This window comes from Triplophysa dalaica, chromosome 15 (assembly GCF_015846415.1).
Source record: "Triplophysa dalaica isolate WHDGS20190420 chromosome 15, ASM1584641v1, whole genome shotgun sequence".
NCBI lineage: Eukaryota > Metazoa > Chordata > Actinopteri > Cypriniformes > Nemacheilidae > Triplophysa > Triplophysa dalaica.
Genome location: NC_079556.1, coordinates 21,173,054 through 21,194,623, shown reverse-complemented (window position 1 = coordinate 21,194,623; position 21,570 = coordinate 21,173,054). Strand labels below are relative to the sequence as shown.

At 42.6% G+C, this 21,570-nt stretch overlaps 3 protein-coding genes across 3 annotated transcripts; 2 read left to right on the top strand and 1 right to left on the bottom strand.

Moving 5' to 3' along the window:
• The first annotated feature begins 726 nt into the window (after positions 1–726).
• Positions 727–5,092, top strand: LOC130436642 (mitochondrial basic amino acids transporter). Its single transcript, XM_056767488.1, has 4 exons — positions 727–819; positions 1,448–1,491; positions 2,606–2,689; positions 3,731–5,092. Exons 1-4 carry the CDS (start codon positions 786–788, stop codon positions 4,469–4,471), a joined length of 903 nt encoding a protein of 300 aa, XP_056623466.1. The 5' UTR covers positions 727–785; the 3' UTR covers positions 4,472–5,092.
• Positions 5,093–5,413: 321 nt separating this feature from the next.
• fancm (FA complementation group M) lies at positions 5,414–21,069 on the bottom strand. The gene is given in 27 exon segments (XM_056767487.1): positions 5,414–5,709; positions 5,793–6,084; positions 6,272–6,584; positions 6,735–7,103; positions 7,177–7,283; positions 7,360–7,504; positions 7,595–7,708; positions 7,791–7,862; positions 7,956–8,012; positions 8,168–8,233; positions 8,340–8,405; positions 8,493–8,572; positions 8,665–8,955; positions 8,958–9,774; positions 12,168–12,326; positions 12,443–12,594; positions 12,727–12,949; positions 13,028–13,234; positions 13,307–13,488; positions 13,642–13,722; positions 13,802–13,894; positions 13,971–14,103; positions 14,223–14,354; positions 19,199–19,357; positions 19,568–19,645; positions 19,784–19,956; positions 20,198–21,069. Coding segments are annotated over 27 exon segments (5,241 nt in total). The 5' UTR covers positions 20,781–21,069; the 3' UTR covers positions 5,414–5,612.
• On the top strand, positions 15,510–18,901 carry soul3 (heme-binding protein soul3). Its single transcript, XM_056767489.1, has 5 exons — positions 15,510–15,879; positions 16,646–16,740; positions 17,489–17,630; positions 17,705–17,888; positions 18,002–18,901. Exons 1-5 carry the CDS (start codon positions 15,684–15,686, stop codon positions 18,171–18,173), a joined length of 789 nt encoding a protein of 262 aa, XP_056623467.1. The 5' UTR covers positions 15,510–15,683; the 3' UTR covers positions 18,174–18,901.
• Positions 21,070–21,570: the final 501 nt, after the last annotated feature.

Below are 21,570 nucleotides of genomic sequence, written 5' to 3'. Positions count from 1 at the left end.
AAAATCATCGTTACTGTATGTGGATACCTGGAGCTGTACGGTACATCTTACTTTTATCGAAACGGGAATAAAAAGGATTTTGCTTGGAAGAAAGTGAGTGAGGAGGTCGGACAATCTGATAAATTGTAAAAACGCTCTTTACTCAATTTGAGCTACATATATACGAGACTGGAGCCGCCTGGCAGAAGCCTCTCTCATGACGCGAATTCGCGTCTGTTGTGAATTGAATTTCATGTGCGAATGAAGCAACTAAACTCAAAACGCCAAGCTTTTCAACTACGCGCGAATAGCGCGAGCTATTCGCGCAAGTCGCGTTTGAGAGGAACGCTCAATGAGAATGATTAACGCTAATTCGGCTTGCCATACGCATGTGTAGCGCAGAAATGCGTTTCTTTCATTAAGTGTCAATCACATACATGCACTAAAACATATACAGGGTCCTCAAGACTTGGTTCCAAACATCCTTGACAAAATACTATTCTCTGTAAGTCGCTTTATAAAAGTATCTGCTAAATGTAAATACTATGTGAATGTAGTCTGATAAGTTCGTGAATGAAATGACGTTCACAGGAGCAGTCGGATCATTATGGGGTGTTTCTGTATTCATGAGCTTCTATTGGACACATATAGACTTTCATCACCTTCATTCACTAAAAACTGACAGTAACGTGCACACACACACACACACACACGAAACACACTCACATACTGAAAACTACACTGAAAGCGCGCGCACGCCGCCCCACACGTGCTGAGCTTTTCACTTCAACTCTTGGTTCAGGAGTATGGCTCTGGACTTTGCTGCTGGTTGTTTTGGAGGTATTTACTTAAATGTTATTTAAATGTGAGATCATACATCAAACCGTCTGTTTAACTGCTTGGAAACAAACATTATAAATAAACACAGAAGAGTCACATTTGAGGAATGAAACTAAATTAGATTATTCACTTCAATCTGTTCACATTAAAGAATCAAAGCATTCTGGTCATAAGTGATTTTAAATTTGATTTATTCATCTTGACTGTTGTTATGTGACTTGACATTTCATCATGTGACATTTCACCTGTATGTTCATATTTACAACGTTTAATGATTTTTATTGCAATAGTTATTCAGTGGCTTAGTGTAACTGTTAGATATGCTGCAGGTGTGAGTGTGTGGAAGCAGAAGAGATGTGACTGTGGCTATGCAGTATGTGATGATGAATATTTGAGCGCTGACACGCGCATGCACATGGATGTCATTGCTTGACGCAGATGTTTCACTGCTGTTCGGTTTCTCATTCACACGGGTCAAGGACTGAAGATCCTCAAACACGCTCATATCTCACTGCTCAAACACTGTTGCATCATGTAGCTCAAAAATGATTCTATCAGATCAGAGGCGAGGTTGTAATCCAATGAACAGAGAAACTGAAAATGTTCCTCTTGTCTTCACGTGTGACAGGAGCTGCAGGTGTGCTGGTTGGACATCCCTTTGATACAGTGAAGGTGCGATCAGTCTGATGTGATCTTCTGTCATTCATGCTGGAGAAATGAATCTTCATATTAAACAGTCAAACTTGTTCTATAAAGCTGCATTTTACTAGACTGCACACTTATTAAACCATATGACAGATTAGAATCCTGCATTCAAACGCAGAGGATGTTTAGAAGGATATAATGTGTGAACAGTAAATATTCAGAGGTGGGTTATTATGTATTATTAAACGGCTCATTGGAATGCTTGATTCTGATTGGCCAGTCGTGACATTTGCAGGTTCGTTATTCCCAGATAACGACCTCACAAAACTTAACACACGGTAATTGGACACAGCAAATCATTTTGACAGGTTTTTTTTGACAAATTAAATGTAAAGATATCTTTTAATAACATATGTGACATTATATTTACAAATTATTAAACCAAATTGCCTGTTCTTGACATTTGAACGCTGTTTCTTCAAAAGTAAGCGGCTTTTTCTCGCAAGTTCTACATTTGATAAACAGGACGAGCTAATAAAATATTCTAAATTCACTTTTCCTGTCCAGTTTTTTTCTCATGTTGCAAGTAGCCGAGTAATAAGCTGGATAATAAACAAGCATCCGGTGTCGTATCAAAATCTGTCTCCCCGTAAGATTATGACTCCCCTGTTTTCCCCAACGAAGGTTAGGGTTTGGATTAGGCGTGAGGGCGGGCTTTAGTGTTAGGGACCAATCACAAAGCAGCATCCGGAGTGAATGAACCAATCAGAAGTAGAGTCAAAATCTCAGTCGAAATTCGGAACAACACCGGCTATCGCGAAAAAATCCACTTCAGTGTGATACAAGCCCCTCCGCGAAGGTCCTGATCAGACTGTCGGGGCTGTATGTACAGCATGTGTGTGTAGTTATGATGCTGTGTGACATCAGATTTGTGTCAAATACACCACATTTATCACTGTCAAAAAACTAAAAACTTTCAAGAAGCTCAAATTCATCTGCGAGATCTTGAAGGCCTTCAACTGAATGAGTGTAATCTCATAATTTCTCTCTGTGAAGAGGTGATTTCACAGTAAATGTCACTTCAACATCAATTTATGCTTTTTGCGATCTATTGTGTAATTACAAAACGTTCATTTCCCAGGTGAGACTTCAAGTTCAAAATGTGGATAAACCTTTATATCGTGGAACATATCACTGTTTCCAGACCATTGTTCGGCAAGAATCGGTGAGCATGAAAACGTTTCCATACCTTTGCATTATTCAAACTTTCATCATGCAAATTTAACAAACACGGAAACACCAGACAAGTCAGCCAGACAAGTCAACCTCATCGACTTCCATTGTACGAACAGAAAACCACATTGAGACACACATTTCTCAAAATATCTTCTTTTGTGTTCTATTGAAACAAATTCACATTCACAGGTTTACAGCCACACGAGGGGAATGGATGATTACAGATTTTTGTGTGAACTTTATCTTCAACTCTTTTAACCATTTAACTTTCTTGACATATGTTAAAGGGCTACTTCGTCCAAAAAAATGAAAATTCTGTCATAATTTACTCACCTTTGAGTTGGTCCAAATCCGAATAAATGTCTTTGGTCTGGTGAACACAAGAGAAATACATTTTGAAGAACGTGTACAACCAGACAGATTTTGCCCCCCATTGACTCCCATAGTTCGAAAAGATACAAAGGTAGTCAGAAGTGCCCCAGAACTGATTGCTGTCCTACATTCTTCAAAATAACTTATTTTGTGTTCAACAGAAAAAAAAGGATCAAGTAACTTTTCCTACAATGAGAGTCAATGGGGGTTGAGATCTGTCTGGTTATGCACATTCTTCGAAATATCTTTCTCTGTATTCATCAGAACAAAGACATTTATACACATTTGGAAAAACTCGAAGGGGAATAAATGATGACAAACTTTTCATTTTTGGGACAAGTAACTTTCGAGGGAAACGAGACAATTGTGCACACTGAGAACATGTATGAAGAAACTGAACAGGTCTGAGGAGAGCAACATGAACTCTAGAAGTTACTTGAGTCCGGACAGTCTATACCATATGCATAGGCTACTAGAGAACCATTAAAAACAAGCATGCAGAGCTAAATAAAGCCCACAGATCATCTATATTTATCCACAGGTTACAGTGTGTGTGTGTGTGTGTGCGGCTACACGTGGAATAGATCCGTGTCCAATCTTCACCCTCAGGCCATATAAAGTCTGTTCATTGTGTTTTATTTCTCCTCTTTGACTGCAGATGTTTGGCCTCTATAACGGTATCGGCTCACCGATGATGGGCCTGGCGTTCATCAATGCCATCGTGTTTGGCGTTCATGGTAACAGCATGCGGATGCTGGGGACGGACACGCCGCTCAATCACTTCCTGTCAGGCGCTGCCGCCGGCGCCATTCAATGCGTCATCTGTTGCCCCATGGAACTGGCAAAGACTCGCATGCAAATTCAGGGCACGGGCCAGAAGAACCAGAGCTCCAAGAAGCTGCACAGAAACTCTCTGGACTGCTTGATGCACATCTACAGGAGAGAGGGGATTCGTGGGATGAACAGAGGGATGGTCACTACAATCGTCCGTGAGACCCCGGGCTTTGGGATTTATTTCCTCACCTACGACACTCTCACACGATCGCTGGGCTGTGAACCCGACGACAGCTACATCATCCCCAAGCTGCTCATGGCCGGGGGTCTGTCTGGAATCACGTCCTGGATCTCCACCTATCCAGTGGATGTGATTAAGTCCCGCCTCCAGGCAGATGGCGCGGAAGGGACGAACAAATACAGCGGGATCCTGGACTGTGTCCGACAGAGCTGGAGGAGGGAAGGCTGGAGGTTTCTCACACGAGGCTTGACCTCCACTCTCTTAAGAGCTTTTCCCGTCAACGCCACCACATTCGCATCGGTAACGCTGTTTCTCATGTACATGCGTGAGAATGACGGTGTGAAAGACTGCGACTCCACGCAACCAAACATCAGCGGCCTGTGACTGAACACGAACAACTCTCACACCGGTGGTGAATATACCACATGTACTGATACAGCATCACTGTGACCTTATAACTTAAAACCAGACAGATTTCACCCCCTTTGACTACAATATAGGCAAAAATTACTTGTTTAACACAAAAAATGACATTTTGAAGAATGTAGGACAGCAAACTGTTCTGGGGCACTTTTGACTACCATTGTTTTTTGTCAATGGGGGCAAAATCTGTCTGGTTATGGGCATTCTTCCAAATAATCCCTCTTTGTTCATCAGAACAAATAAATGTATACACATTTCGACCAACTCGAAGGTGAATATAATAGAAAGTAATTAGTAATATGTAGTTAAATGCTTTTTGGAGCAGTTATTTGTACAGAAATGACACTATTGAATATGTAATTAGTAACTTGTAATAATTTATTTTTATAAGTAACTTACCCAACTCTTCACATGACACATGACCCGTCTATGCTCTGTAAGATGTTTATGTCATTTATTGTAGTTGTACAGTGTTTGTTTTATTAATGTCAATGCTTTTGATAGATTATTGATGACTAATCTACAAAAAGACCTTTCACTGCTTTTGCAAAAGTTCAGCCGACTTTCAACATTAAATAAAGAAAAAATATGGAAGTAAAATCAGAAAACATGATTTGAAACATTTATAAATATGGAAATATAATCAGAAATGTTTGTTTGACAACAGAACTTGAAAGCTTCTGTTGATTTCGTTAAATATGATAACTATCGATTCCTTCTGATCTCAGATCAGAGACTGGACTACACAAATCTCTTATCTTATTCACTGTGTGATGGTTGTGATGTAAACTGACAGGGAGGGAATGAATGACAGGACTAGAACAAACAGAAGATAAAGAAACAAATGGGATGCTTAAATCAGCCGCTAGTCGATGAAGAGGAAAACACACACACGTTCTGAAGTGTTTGAATAAAAACTGAGCAATTTTATTTTCCAAAATCTGTGCTGCTCAAATAGATCTTTCTGTACACATCAACATAAATATTCACAGAATAAACAAAAATAACTTCCATAATCTGAAATACAGACATGACTGTATTTACACTGTGATCCTCATTAATTTAGTTAAAGTGCTTCAGTGTGTGTGTGTGTGTGTGTGTGTCAGTGAGTGTCAGTGTGTGTGTAATGCAAACAGCGGAGAATCTCTTGCGCTCGTGAGCGAGTAACACAGGCGAACACCTGCAGCTCTTCCACAGAACTGAAAAACATCAACATGACGGACATTTATTTGTATTTCATTAATTCTATGAATGTGATTGAAAGTGTTTGTTTGCAGCTCACCTGTTGATGACGTGTCCGACGGAGGGGAAGTTGTGGCACATGTTCAGAGCGGTGATGTAACTCACGTGTGGCAGCGTCAGGAAGAACTGCAGAGCCTGTTGACGGTGACCTCTGACCTCCAGAGCTACGGCGATGGCCTGACCTTTCCTCTTCTCCACCTGAGCCAGTTCAGTCAGAATGACAGCCGTTTCGTCCGGACCTCCGCTGACCATCAGTCTCACGCCCGCACGCACCAGCGCTGCCAGTGTACCATCATAAAAGCGACTGCGCTGGACCGGCCTGAACGTCTCACCTGACCACATGAAAACAACACATCTTAACTCCACACGCTACACAACACGTCTGATCGAATCGGCTTCATTCTTAACTGCTCTGATGTTTGGACATATTCAGTTTACATTATTCAACAAGTAGAACCTTTTCATTCTTCAGCGACTCATTGAGCAGTTTACATGTGGAACCGCGTGTGTGATTCTCACCGGGTTTGCTTCGGTCTCTCTCAATGATCAGACACACACGCTCATGCAACGTCTGCACTCTCTGGATTCTCTCCTGCAGTCGTCTGCGGTTTTGGGCGCTGGCGACGTCAGACTCTCTCATCCACTCCACAGCCATACGGTTGCTCACGATGAAGTCGGAGCTGAGCAGCGAGCAGACGTGAACCTTCAGTCCGTGTCTCAGCCGCAGGGAGGACACGACCTCTGACCCTCCGCTGATACAGCGACTGTCCAATAACACACAGATAGGAGCATCTGCGACCGGTGCTCGGCGCGTCACGGCCTGCGTTTCATTCTGTTAGAATAAAGAGAGACATGAAACTAACACGCATGCACATAAACGCATTAGTGTTGATTTTATCATGACTAGTCTTGAATCACTGAAGCGATAAATAATCTTAACCAACACGAAACACATTGACTGTCTGTCTGCTGTGATTCTCACCTGTTCCTCCATCAAATGACTGAACGTCTCCAGCTGTCCGTCTGTCTGTCTCACTTTCTTCTCAGGGACGGTGGAGGCACAATGAGGAACTTTAAACTCCGTCTCCTCTTCTTCTTCACTGGAGTCCTGAACTGGGATGATCCTGGTGCGTTTGTTTCTCCTTCCGGTCTCAGATTGTACTCCACTGGTCTTGTGTGCCGCTCTGATCTGTTTGATTTGAGCGCGCCGGCGTGTGGCGTACTGTTTTCGGCCATCTATGTAAGAGTCCTCCAGAATCACTGCCAACGGCTCTTCATCGCTCGCCTCTTCCACATCACTGCCGTGAAGCACAAAGCTGTCTTCAGCGTACGCCTCGTCCTGTTCTGGCACCTGACGTCACACAGTCACATGGGTTAAGCTGTTGCCATCCAGAGGTCAGACAGACCGGTGTGTTGAGACTCACCTGTGAGAAGATGTCTATGTTGTGTTTTGGTTTATAAGTCATTCTGATGCCCTTCTGGACTGCAGGACTCCTCACAGACTTCAGATAGATGGCCTGCATCTCAGATTCTGATCAACACAAAACCTCATTAAACTTCAGAACTACTTAAACTATTGACTCAGTCTTTCTGAAGTCTCGTCTCACCGTTAAGCCCCTGAGAACACTGCGTGGCATTCACTACAAAGCCGTTCAGAGAATGATTCTGTTCATCTCCATCATCTTCATCTGATGAAAACTCTTCGTCATCCTCTGACAGCTCCGCCTCCTCATCCAGGAACTGACGTCCCCTCTGTGAACGATGATGGAAGTGATGAATGTCTCGATCAATGATTATACTCAACAATATAACAAACGTTCATGAATTTACACGTGACATTACAGAAGATTTCATTAGATGATTCCCTGCAGAACTTGGCCGCACAACTCTGGGTCTGTGAGTGACACCCTGATGAAAATCACCATCTGACTCCCCGTCCACATCCGTGTCCTCTGACTGACACACACACACACAAGCGTTACACAACAGCACACTTTACAGTGAGACAAGTGTCAATCACGCCATGTTAAAGTTATACCACATCTAATGCTGCAGCACGTTTCCTGCAAGCTTGTACAGGAGAATCCACATCAGAGAAGATCTTTGACTCCTACACAAGAAAAATAGACACACACAAACAACAGTTACACAACAGCACAGGTCACACTGAGATGTTTTTAATCACAACATGTTAAAATCATACCAAGTCCAGTGCACGTTTCCTACGCGCTTTTAAAGGAGAATCCTCATCAGAGAAGATCTTTGAGTCCCACACAACAATCAAACACACACACACACACACACACATACACACACACACACACACACACACAGAGACACAACAGTTACACAACAGTTACACAACAGCACTCTTTACACAGAGAGGTTTTTAATCACAACATGTTTAAATCATACCAAGTCTAGTGGGTGTTTCCTACGAGCTAGTAGAGGAGAATCCACATCAGAGAAGATCTTTGACTCCTACACACCAAACAAACACACACACACACACACACACACACACACAACAGTTACACAACAGCACACTTTACACCGAGCGATTTTTAATCACATGTTAAAATCATACCAAGTCCAGTGCATGTTTCCTATGCACTTGTACAGGAGAATCCACATCAGAGAAGATCTTTGACTCCTACACAACAAACACACACTTTTACAAACATTGTCACATGATTCAGCAGCTCAATGAGACAAAGTGAGAAATAAATGAGACATTGACCTGTGGAGATGATAAAGGTTTGACTTTAAGTGCTGGTTTCCTGACAAACACCTCTTCCTCACCATCACTGCTTGGCACATCTGAAACACACACACATGTGATTTTCTGAGCGTTCTGATGTCATGGGAATAATTCACAAGACAGGAATCACATAAAACACATTCAGTGTAACCTGTAGACGTGTGTTTTTCTAAAGATGTGTGTGCTGTTCTTCTGTGGGATGCGGACGGAAACTCATGGTTGGGTGTGGAGGCGCTCGGACGCACCGCCGCTAAACTCCGTTTCTCACAGATGAGCGGCGTCTGAGCACATCTGATCCTGACATCATCTGTCAGACGAGATGGCGGTGAGACCATTGAAGGTTTGGGTTTGTTTAATGCTGACGTGTTGGTTTTTTCTTCAGTCGCTTCTTCGTCAGAGTCAAAGGACAGCCCGAGGTCAAAGTTGACAGAAAAGAAGTCTGCGAGCAGTTGAAGACCTCCGAGTTTTGTTGCGGACCTTTAGGAGATGATTGACCTGCAGTGACGTTCTGAGGCTCTGATGTGTTTTCAGACGTTTTCTCGTCTGGTGTGCGAACATCAGGTATTGACACCCGAAGGAACTCGTCATCATCTTCAAACAGCTCGACGCTCTCATTTAAATCCATCTGATCATGAAGTTGTTGCAGTGAAGGAACGTCAGTCTCCTCCGGATCATCATCAAACATCTCATCCCAACTGGGTGAAAGTAGGTTTCCTGCTAACTCTGAGGATTTCTGAATGTCTCGAGAGTCCTCACCGTCTCTCTTCACAGTGAAGGGACGAAAGTCTCGAGTGGGACTGTTTTCAATCAGGTCTATGCTGAGCTTTGAGAGGAGAACATCCAGGTCCCGCGGTGGAGATTTGGACAGGAGTTCTTTGACGCTGGTGAGAATCAAGTGAAATGTTTTTTCTGCCGGAGCGTGACGCTGTGTGTTTGAACTGAAGTCAGACGGATGAAACATGTGAGTGAGATGTGAGCTCGTGTTGGATTCAGGTTCATTCTCATCAGATTGTGTGATGATGTGATGTGCGTCGCTGCTATTGACCGTCGCTGGAACATCACAGCTCCTTCTCTGGATGACCGTCACAGATCTTCTGATCTTCTTACGTTCATCAGGTTTACAGGTCTGATGTGTCCCAGGTGTGGAAGAGGACGGCCTGATGTACTGATCACATTCTGATCTCATCTGTGGAGGTTTTGTTGTTCCGCCATCTTCATCCTCATCTTTCATCATGAGCTGGAACACATCACCACAGTCACCCTGTCAGGAGAGAAAGTGTTTATCAATAAATCAAAGAGAAAATCACAAGACGCCTAACGTCAGATTAAAATGAAATTTGATCCGAGTTTTTATTTTAACCCTTATTAAAACGTTCTGAAATTCTTGTGACATAAAACACATAACCTAAAGCTTGTAAATTGAATGAAAATAAATAAGTGTATAAAAAGAACATTTGAGTGATTTTGTTGGTTGAGATAATAAAGTTATGTGACACATTTCACTTAACATCATAGACATTTTCATGAAACCCTCTTGAAACCGTATCTCATCACAGAGATTAGACACCCTCGGGATGTTAAACACCTGTTAAATAATCAAGATTTCAGATGATATGTGTTTTATAAATGTGCTGAATGTACAAACGAGGTCATCGTCAGACTGAAGAGAAGCTTTGTGTTCCTCTTCTGCCATACAAGAGGAATAAAAAACACACACTGAACAGAACAACATTTATAAACTGTATATATATTGTAAATACAGAATTCTCTGTCAGAGAAAGAAAGCACGTCATCACGTCTGCAGTCTCAGTCATTGGGCTGTGGAAATGTAGGTCAGTCGAGATGACCCACTTCTGTACTCGGTGCTTATGTAACTGTTTTGAGAGCAGTTATATAAGAGAGAAACAAACCCTCTGTGTGTCTGTATCAACCTCTCACAATCATCATCATCATCATCATGAAACACAAGTCTTCAAGATCTTCAGATCACACACACATCAGCTCAAAACTCTACACATGAAGTCAAGAGTGACGGAAATATACAACAATATAAAATCACCACATACACAACTGCGATTGACTGAATCTGATATTTACAGTATACAGAGTCATTCTGAAGCACACAGACGCGTTTCAATCTAATGTACTCATGAACAGCAGATGTTTATTACATCAACATTTTATAATGTAAGATTGAAAAAAAGTTTACATCTTCCTCTCATCATTCTGTACACGCACACCTGAGCACACAGACACGTAACGCACTTCAATTATATTGAAATCAAGAGATTGATTTCTGAAGATCAAATCATCTAATGGATTCACGTCACACACAGCTGTCAATGTTTTTCTCCTTAACTACTGAAACCCAAAGGTCCATATCAGTGTATGACCGTGTGTGTGTGTGTGTGTGTGTGAGAGAGTGTGTGTTTGTGTGTGGGGGCATCATGCACCCATTTCTTTTTAGGGGGCACAGTGTGCAAAACACACAGAAAGATGTCCTTAACGTCCAACTACTTACATTTGAAGCAATATTATAGAGAATATCTCTTAAGCGTATTCAAAACATTGCACAAATCATTGTGAGAATTAAATGACAACACTACTTGACTGATATATGAATCCTATGAAACATATGTAATTCTTACAAGTAAAAAAAAGATGTATATTTTACTGTAAATTCATCAGTCTGGTGTATTTTGAAAACAAATATCTTGTATACAAAAAATAAAATAAAATCTTGTAAAAGAAAATAAAAATGAAGCGAAGTGTTTACCCTTTGTTAAACTGCCTTAAATACAGATTTATTACAAAATTCCTTCCATTATGAGACAAAAATATAATGCAATATAACACATAATATGATGATTTAAGTGCATCTATTTCTTAATATATGAAAAGTGTCAAATCTTTATGAATTATTTAATATATTGTAAATATTATTTGAACTAATATACCACTCTTTGTATTTACAAATCGATAATAAATTATTTTGTATAATATTGAAAGCTAATTTAGAGGAACATACTGCATATTTTCAGTCTTTGCACCCTGAAGTTTAACTGTACATGAAAGTTATTCACTTTAAACGATGCTCCCTGTATGTCAACTGGCAAGAGGTGTGTTCGACTGCGCAGACTACACCAACGTGTCGCAAGAGCCACTTGAAAGCATTTGGAGCAGTCTGTTCTCACAGTAGTTTGTACATGGATCGGTCTGGGCAAAAGCCAAGTTCATGGGTCCAGTTCTCACACCTGCATTTGGTTGCGGTGTTTAAACATCTCTGTGAGCCGAGCTCCCTACACTCCGCGCAGACACTACATCATTAGCAAGCGCTGTTGCTTCTGTCGCCGGATTGATAAATGTTAAGCTCCTGTAAATGATCAAAACGGCAAATATCTTCCTATAGAATCGTTCAACTGATTAATGGACGCCTAACTCGTCATTGGGAGATTGTATGCAAAAACTGACTGCCAAAAAATCAGTTTGAATGGGCATGATGCCACTGATTGTGTGTATGTGTGTCTTTATGTTGAGTGTGTGATTGTGTCTTTATGTTGAGTGTGTGTGTGTGTTTGATCTCATCTGCTCCTTTTGTCTCATGTGATCTTTAGGTGTGTGTGTGTTTAGTGTGTGTTGTGTGTTTGATCTCACCTGCTCCTCTTGTCTCAAGCGGTCTATCTCCTCCATGATGGAGGTGAAGTGAAGGCATCGCTCTGAATGTTCCACTCTGTAAGTGGGCTGCGGTGTGTTCTGCCAGTGTCTCCACTCCCACAGAGACAGCTCTCTGACCCGACCCGACACACACAACTCCTGCACACACACACACACACACACACAACCATTCATGCATTTCTACACACAGCAAAACTCAATCACAACCTTCCTAGACAAGCTTTGTGCACCGGTGAAATCTCACACTGCATCACCTGTGCCGGCTGACCCTTGCTGAACGACAGTAGAGATGTTTGTCCGAACACAGGCTGAGGTTCATCCTCTCCCAGTCTCATGGTGGACATCCACACGGCCTCTTCGGCAGCAGTGAGACAGCCGTCTTCCTTCAGACGCTTCACATCACTTCCTACAGAACACCAGAGAGAGTGACACAAACAGAACTTTTCTTCATTTCTTGTGTTACGTCGGTCTGAAAGTACTCATAGTGTGTGTGCCACACAAAGGCCATTCTGATTGTTTGATGTTGTGTTAGTCGTACCGCCGCTCTGAGCGTTGAGGGATGACCTGCGACCCTTCCCAGAATTGCGTCTTTTCTCCTCTGTGTGTTGAAATGGGGCGCAGCTGATGTGCATCTTGTGTAGTGTGGGGGTGACACCGGCGGGCAGCATTCGAGGACTGCGAGGAAACATGTGAAAACTGTGCTTGTTTCCCATGATGCTCTTGTTGATACTGCGCCGGCTGCTCTGACTCTGGTTATACGTCTGAAAGAGAGAGAGAGTTTGAATCTAACCCTGGAGTTATTGGAAACCTGTCTCATGCGAGTTTGAGTAGATCCTCACTCGTTCCTCTCTTCCCTCGGCCAGTATGATGACGATTCGTCCCTGTCGCCGGCGGCCCGTGCGGCCCATGCGCTGCACCAGACGAATCGGACTCTTCTGAGCGTCAAAACACACGATGAGATCGACCTCACCGATGTCGAGGCCCTCCTCACCAACACATGTGGACACCAGAGTGTTGAAGCCCCCGTCACGGAAACGACGCACAACCTAAATGTGCACACACACGTACATCAGAAGTGATCTTCAAACTGACATCATTGAACAAGTTGATGTGTTTACCTCGAGCTGCTCTTTCTGTGTGAATCCTCGAACTCCTTTCCCAGCAGACGATTGACCCATAAACGTCATGACCCTGACCAGCGGCTGATGACGATTCAACATGTCAGCGATCTCCTGCACACTCTCGCGGAACGACGAGAATATCATAACACGCGTGTTTGCTCCGTCTGACGAATCGCTGCCTGGACCAATCAGAGGACAGTACAGTTCACATCGGGGACAGGAATCCGCAACAAACATTTCTTCATTTTATAACTCGATGATGTTCTGTTCATACGGCTGTGATCTATGTGCATACATTTCATATGTTTAAACTTAAGCTCTTCTCATCACACCTGATGTTTTAAAGTGCTGTGACACAACCTCGTCCAGTCTCTGAAGTTTGGGGTGACTGTAGACGTACGGCTCTTTAGAATCTGTGAATGAAGCAGATGGGAAACATCAGACACACACTATGATGATGATGATGATGGAGGGAAAGAGTAATTTATTTACCCGTGTTCGGCTTTTTGAACGTGACCTCCATGTCCCTGTAGAGATCCATGAAGACGGGATTCCTCTGAAGTTCATTCCTCATGCGAGGCGACTCTGAAAGAACCAGAAACCCTCATGATGAGTTCATCTAAAGAGAGGATCATCATCAACAGGAGCTGAACTCTTTCACCTTTTGCTCCAGAGATGATGTTCTGAATGAAGAGGAAGAGAGAGCGAAGACCCATCTGCTGGAGGAGTTCATAACCGTGAAACAGACTGATGCAGATGGCAAAATCTCCCTCCAGCGACCCGTGATGCCCCGCCTGTAAACACAGAACATCCTCATGAGCGCATCACACGTGTCGTGTGTGGGGAGGGTTTATATCAGTCCATTATTGATAAAAGCGTCTGCTAAATGACTAAATGTATGTAAATATCAGACCTTGACGTGGGGTGGTGGGTTGCGTCTGAACTGCTCTCGGGCCAGAATGATCTGGTACTTTGTTTGCGAGCTGAGGTCACGGTGATTCAAGAGCCTCATCTGGGTCAGACGGGACGCAAACTTCTCTAAAAGCTGTTGGAAAAACAGGCCAGACGTTTGAAAAGCAGCACAATGAGATGTCTTTTCACGCTGGAAATAACCAGAGCACAATTTCGTCCTGAATACACAAACCCTCTACCTTCATCACAAAGATGCTTTGCTTTCATAACACACATTCGTCAGGTGCACCCAAAGAAAGAAAACACAAACATGAAGATGTCCCTTCACTCCTTCTACACTCAAAACACTTCACCACGACAGATCATTCATGTGTTCAGTATGAACATACAGAAAGGAAATTAAGAGATCAGATCAGTGTTTAAACACCATAAATGATCACGCAATCTGTTCTGTAACATCACTGTCCAGCTTAATGATTTTATCATTGGGAAGAATAATAAAATGACTCGCTCATAATTTTCATAATTCAAACGCGAACGTGATCGACTGGTGAATAAAAGTAACTAAACACAGAAGATATCTAGTATTGTTTATTCGTTGAATGATAAAGGAGATTTGAACAGAGTGATGTAAATCATGCGGGCCGTGTTCTTTCTGTACAAAGTGCAATAAGTGTGGGTTCAATCCAGGTTAATGCTGTGAACCAGATTTGGATTAATCTTAAACTTTCGGCCGAAAATCTCAACTGAAAGCAACACAAAATATTTGGTTAAACAGTACATGAACGTATGATAGCAACAAACAAGACCTGAAAACACACAAATGATCACAAGCACACACTAAATGTGAATTAATTATGTCAGAAGAGAAGCATTTCATCTTGTGTTTGATATATGAGCACTGCAAACACTCAAAAATATAAATATTATTCATCATTTAAAACACCTATTATATATACCTTTAAAATAATGTGCAAATGGTTCGTTTTCTCTCTCTCTCTCTCTCTCTATAGATATATATATATACACACACGATGATTTAAAAAAAGGTGTTTTATTAGCATGTTGTTTGTGCTTAGTTACACTTACAGCTAGTAACCACGAGAAATATACAATAACAAGAAACCTTTCCACTTATTGTACATTTTCTGTACTTATTTTAAGGGGCTATGGAAAGGATGAAATAAGAAAAATAAATAAAAATGGATTTATGAAGAACAACAGAAAGAAGAAAAATATGTCTATGCGTTTTGTGTGTGTGCATTAATGACGTGTCGGAGGGGGAGGAGCTGTGACGTCATTAAGACTCAGCCCATATAAACAAGACAGTCCTGCTAAACAAACACGCAAGAGGTCGCGACGACGATTAACGAGCATAATTCGGACACGCGCTGATATATCGGGTACGCGGACATGAAGCTCGTGTTATAGACGATCCGAGCACGAGCGTCGATCTGTGGCGATGGATCGAGGCGAGTGTCGCATGAGCGGCGGTGGTGGAGGAGGTCTGATCTCACTGGATGATCTCGAGTCCGTGTCTGAGGAGCAGCTGTCTTACAGCGCCGAGGACGAGCACGAGGAGATGGTGGAGGAGCAGGACAGACTCCTGAACTACTGGACAGATGTGGCGCGAGGGCACCAGGTCGACGTGCCCACCGGTAAAAGCACGACGACTACAATAATGACAGTCACGCGCATGCGCGTTGATACTCGCGGAAACAACCGTGACCCACTTTATACAAAACACACAGCTCAAGACATAGACAAAGCTCAATAGATGGAGCTCACTACACACACGGACAACTCATTACATAGAAAGATGCTCACTACCTAGACAGTTCACTAGATAGACACGTATTACTATTTAAGCAGTTCATTAGACAAACAGAGATCACTATAACGTTAACTGTGACTTGTTCTAACTTAAATGATTCCTGTACAAACACAAGACAACACAGTCGAAGAGTGCGCGATCAGATGAGTTGTGTTTGTGCAGGTGTTGAGCTTTAACTTAAAGTTCTCAGAGAGATTACGAGCGTGTAAATCCAGTGCAATACAGTAAAGCGCTTTACTCCAGCAGTCTGTTTACTTACAGCGATGACATCATCATTCATTTAGGCAGTACATGAGAGTTTAACACTTGTGTTCCAACAGACACACACACACTGTCGTCTATAAGCAAACAAACAGGTAAACATTATTCAAATCGTGCCTCACGCGAAAGGAGGGATGTGCCTTATGTGTTGCACACATGCATCACTGAAATGTAAATCATGTGTAGCGAGACGTCTTTAAAGACTGCAGACAGACAGTACACTTACACACTTGTTTGTGTGTCTCTCATCATAACACTGCACACGTGCACTAGTGATGGACGACTGCAGTGGCACTGTTCACCCGAATCTCTCTCATCATTTCACACAGACATGGCTGAACCCATTCAACAGATCACAAGCAATAATGATGGAAGACACACGCGTGAGAAGGTCCCGTACACGCTCATCACACGCAAGGAGAAGGTACCTGTATACAACACTACACACAATATATACACTTGATGCAGTCAAGGTCTTCAAGTCACTCAACTTGACACATTCCGTCAGGGTTAAAAAGAGCCGGACGCAAAAATGACAAGTGTGTGTACAGTACAACAGACAGACACGCCAATGATCTGAATCTGTATAAATATCCGAAGAGGACTTCATTTTAAAAATATGATTTACACATTTTTCATGCTGATTTTACATATAGCTGTTGTTATTACACAGCTCGTTGGGATGCTTGATTCTGATTGGCCATTCGCGACATTTGCAGGTTCTATTCCCAGATAACAACCGCTGGAAACTAATAACACACGGTAACCCGGATGCAGCAAATCATTTTGACAGGTGTTTTACCATTTAAATATAAATATGTCTTTTAATAACATATGACATTATATTTACAAATGATTTAACCATATTGCCTGTTTTAGACATTTGAAAGTAAACAGCTTTTCCTTTCGGATGGTCTGCGTTGGTTAAAATGAGCTAATAAAATATAAAAAAATATATTACATTTCATGTCCATTTAATGTGTAATAAGCGGGATAATGTACAAGCAGCCGGCTGTTATCTCAAAATAAGTCCCTTCAGTGTAGTACAAGACCCTTCACATAATAACCGTTCACACTGAAAATCTACTGCAGCTATTCTTTCTGAGTCTAATTTGTGGTCAGAAAAACGTAATTCTTTCCGGATTGATAGTTATTTTGTTTTCGACATGTAGTGTGGAGAGGTGTTGTGGGAGAAGAGACAATATGAGAAGGCTAACTGGGCGTGTATCACAGTCTATGAAGACACGTATGAACAGAGCATCTGCTACGGCTTCATGAAGATCATGAAATACATCTGTCAGCAGAACTCGGCAGGTCGAGTGAATTAAAGTCTCCAGATGCTTCTTTAAAAACATGAGCACGCTCACTCGCCTGTTTCTCTCTCTCAGGCAGTTATCTGGGAATGACGATACCCATCGTGACGGTGGTCCGTACAGATGACATGCACACCACCCTGTCTCGGGCCGTTACTGTAGCGTATTACCTGCCCACCTCACACCAGAGTGACCCGCCGCGGCCGTCCGACCCTGAGATTGTCATCGAGCACTGGCCCGGCACCATCATCTACAGCAGGTGTGTTCCCCCCACGACCACAAGAGTCCTGTTCCATCTGAAACTCGGTAGTAGAGCAACAGACCACTTCATACAAAGAGTGTTTTGCAGTAAACCACTGACTTTGTTTTCAGGCCGTTCGCCGGTGCCACGAACGAGCTGTCAATCATTGGTGAGATCAGCGGTCTGGCAGAGGTCCTCGACTCTTCGGCTGTTTGTGTGAATGACTCCTTCATTGTGGCCGGATACACAAACCCCGCGGCGGTCAATCGTCAAAACGAAATCTGGTTCCATGAGAGGCCGTGAGCTGCTCGCCAAAAACGTACGTTCCCCTTACCCACAATCCTCTGCCCCTCCACTGTGGACTGAGAACAGTTGTATTTCTACACATGTGAGCGGTTATTTGTGTCTGCCGTATTTCTCTGTTCGTTCATTTAGGTTGATTGATTTATTCTGTCTAGATGAGTTCTGATTAAAGAGCTGAAACTTACACACGCCAACGCAAACATCACTGTCCAAAGAACACTATGTGATCATCACAACGTGTGATGCAGTAAGACAATCATACATCCTCCATGACCACAGACAGCCTGTCTCACTCTCTGCCTGTTCGACTTGTGTGATAGACACTCGCGTAAACAAATAGATAAATATATATATATATGTTGACTGTCATAGTGCTATTTTGCTTGAATATTTTTGTAAATAAAAGAGAGTTTAGAAGTGTATATAAAGCGAACATCACTATCATCTGCGACATCACAGCAGAAGGTGACATGAAACTAGGGTCTGATGTCGCGTTTCAGTTGAGTTTATTATTATATTATTGAGTAACATCACTGAGGATGAGTGTGAAATTATGTGTTGGATCTGATGGATGTCAGATGATCAGATCACTGAAGGTTGAGGTTTTTTGTCCTCCTGTATGTAAACTATAAACTCTATGAGAAGATGAAACTACAGCTTCTGTGAATTTCTGCACTGCTTTCTTCGTTTTTGCTTTCTGTGAGAGAATAAAGTTCTTCTGAAACACACGTCTCCTCCATGTCTATATAATATCATTATAACTTCACACAGCTATTTAAACTACTGGACACGTGATCAATGATGGCTCATGAGTGATGAGTGTGTCTCAGACTGTCTGAAGAGCGGATGTGTTTGTTTAAAGTGAATATTTCTCCATTCACTGCTCAAATCTAAAGATCTAATTGAGAGCGGTCCGACCAGGCGCTCTGTTCACAGGCCAAACAACACATCACTGGATTTGAGAAAGATCTCCAGGATACTGTCATCACATACTGTAAACGTGAAGCGTAAAGCATTAGTCTGACCTGCAGGTATCTGTTCTGATACTGAGTGAGAGACTCTCCTAAAGGGACGACAATCTTCTCCAAGGTGCGCTGGTGAATGTGTGTCTGAACGTCAGGACTGTCGTCTGAACGCAGCTCGATGTGAGAGATTAACAGGTTAGAGATCACCTGCTGTACGGCCTGCACACACACACAAACACACGTCAGAGATCACAGATGAGACAATATAATTGCACAGACTACAGTGATATCTTCACGCATCTCACACACATGATGAATCTTTACTGATGCAGTGAGTGTAATGTTGCTTACCAGTCATAATGATGGATTATTAAAGAACAGTTTGATATAAAGGTTATGTGTGACCCAGCAGTTCATTGAGTTTCAAACCTTGACGTCTCCTCCGGGAGTTGCACTGAGAGCTAAGACTCGAAACTGCTGAGTTTGGTTCCACAGCTCACGAATCACCTGAAGTACAAACAGAATTCATCAGAACACAAACAGAACGGGAAGTGATTCTCTGTTGATCTCAGTTTATTGTTCATAGTAACTGTGGTGCAGTCAGTGGTGAGTCGCTGTATGATATGAATAAAATAATGAAGTCACCTGACAGTATGCATGATTTCCCATGGCCTTGTGGGCCTCGTCGATCACCACACACTTGACGTGGGTGGCGGGGCAGGTGTTACGGGACAGATCGTTCACCATCACCTGTGGAGTTAAGAAGAACACACGCTTGGATCTCCAGAGTTCTCTGCGCTGCTGGGCCGCCGTGGTTCCTGCAGAAAAAGCGAACACAAAACAAACGTGAACTTAAAGACTACAGATCAAGCGCAGACTGTATATAACCTTCTCGTGCCTTCACGACATACAGATTTTACTCTGACTTTGTGATTTCCAGGCCAGCAAGTTAAAGATCATTTGACACTCTTACGATCCTACCAAACAATCAGAAAGGAATGAAAGCCGAGAGTAAAAAGCCTGTCGTTTCCATGACCATTGCGTGTGTGTGACAGTGACCTGTGAGCTCGGCCATGTGATGCTGTGGGATTCCCATGACTTTAAAACAGGCCTCGATCTGCTGTGACACCAGAGGTTTGGTGGGAGCCATGAAGACGATCTTTCCTGCAGGAAACCAGCGGTAGAAGTTGTACATGAGCACTGAGGCGATGAAGGTTTTGCCCAGGCCTGTGGGCAGACACACCAGTGTGTTCTGGAGCAAAGCCGCCTCTGACATCTTCAGCTGGTACTCTCTGATGGGGTAGTTAGTGGGGTAGATCCAGATCTGCCCCGCCGAGGGGTCGTAGCCTTGTGGCAGCGAGTGCTGGACAGGACAGGAAGTGATGTCAGAGGTCAGCAGGGATCTCTCTGCCTCATACACAGCCACCAGCATCAGGTCATCATCATCGTCTTTGTCTTCATCCTGCCGGACCGTCTCACCCCACAGAGCGCTGCTGCTCTCTCTCTGCTCGGATCCGTCTTTCTCTTTCAAAGTCTTTTTCTTAGATGTTTTTCCAGCAGAGTTGGAGATGTTTTTCCTCGGCTCTGTGTGTGACACACTGCGGCCCCACGACTCGAATAAAGTTCTCTGATTGGCGCTCATTGTAGCATCAGCATCGTCAGTGAACGTGAATTAAGAAACGCAGATTATTAAAGAATGTTTCTCTCACCCCAACCATCCTGTTACACCTAAATCATGTCAATGAAGCTTTCTGCTTTACACTGGCACCGTATAAATCAAACATATCAAAGCTCGATGTGATTTATGTCGTCACAGCGAATTCGTCAGTTTAAATGATTCTAACGTTAAGTTTATATTTCGAGTTTTGTATGCATACAAACAGAAGCGCGACGAGTAAAGCGCAGTATCAAATGTGGCGGGCGGAGCTGATGTCAACGAGTCACATACAGCGCCTACTGCGCATGCGTAGACTAGGACGGTGTGTTCGTGATGGTTAAAATGCGCACCAGATGCGCAGAGGGTAGGATCAATTTCCAAAAAGTTTTTATAAGTTATGTAATATTTTAGATTATATATAATATGTATAATTTAAGATTAGGCAACAAAAACAAACAATAAAAACCGTAGATACATTTTAAGTTGTTATGCTTTTTTACATTTCAGAGTTATAATTGTTAATATGTGTTGATGATTATGGTAATTATTATTATGGTAATTAATACTGAGTCTTTAGGCTCGTCAAAAAAAACATTAAGCTGGCTAATGAGACAGGGTGGGCTTTCCTTTTTGCTGGACTCGGGAGCGCACCTGCGATTTGGCAGATGGATGCACGCTGGCAACAACGGCCACTTCACATTCCTGTTAGTCTGTCCCAGTGTGTAAACACTAAACTTTTCCATTACAAAAACAGTACATATTTTCGTGCATATGG

Coding starts and splice junctions, on each gene's coding strand:
- soul3 (XM_056767489.1), top strand. CDS start 15,684: ATGGATCGAGGCGAGTGTCGCATGAGCGGCGGTGGTGGAGGAGGTCTG. Junction 16,741..17,488: donor TCATCACACGCAAGGAGAAG/GTACCTGTATAC, acceptor TTCGACATGTAG/TGTGGAGAGGTGTTGTGGGA. Junction 17,889..18,001: donor GGCACCATCATCTACAGCAG/GTGTGTTCCCCC, acceptor CTTTGTTTTCAG/GCCGTTCGCCGGTGCCACGA.
- LOC130436642 (XM_056767488.1), top strand. CDS start 786: ATGGCTCTGGACTTTGCTGCTGGTTGTTTTGGAG. Junction 820..1,447: donor TGCTGCTGGTTGTTTTGGAG/GTATTTACTTAA, acceptor CACGTGTGACAG/GAGCTGCAGGTGTGCTGGTT. Junction 2,690..3,730: donor CCATTGTTCGGCAAGAATCG/GTGAGCATGAAA, acceptor CTTTGACTGCAG/ATGTTTGGCCTCTATAACGG.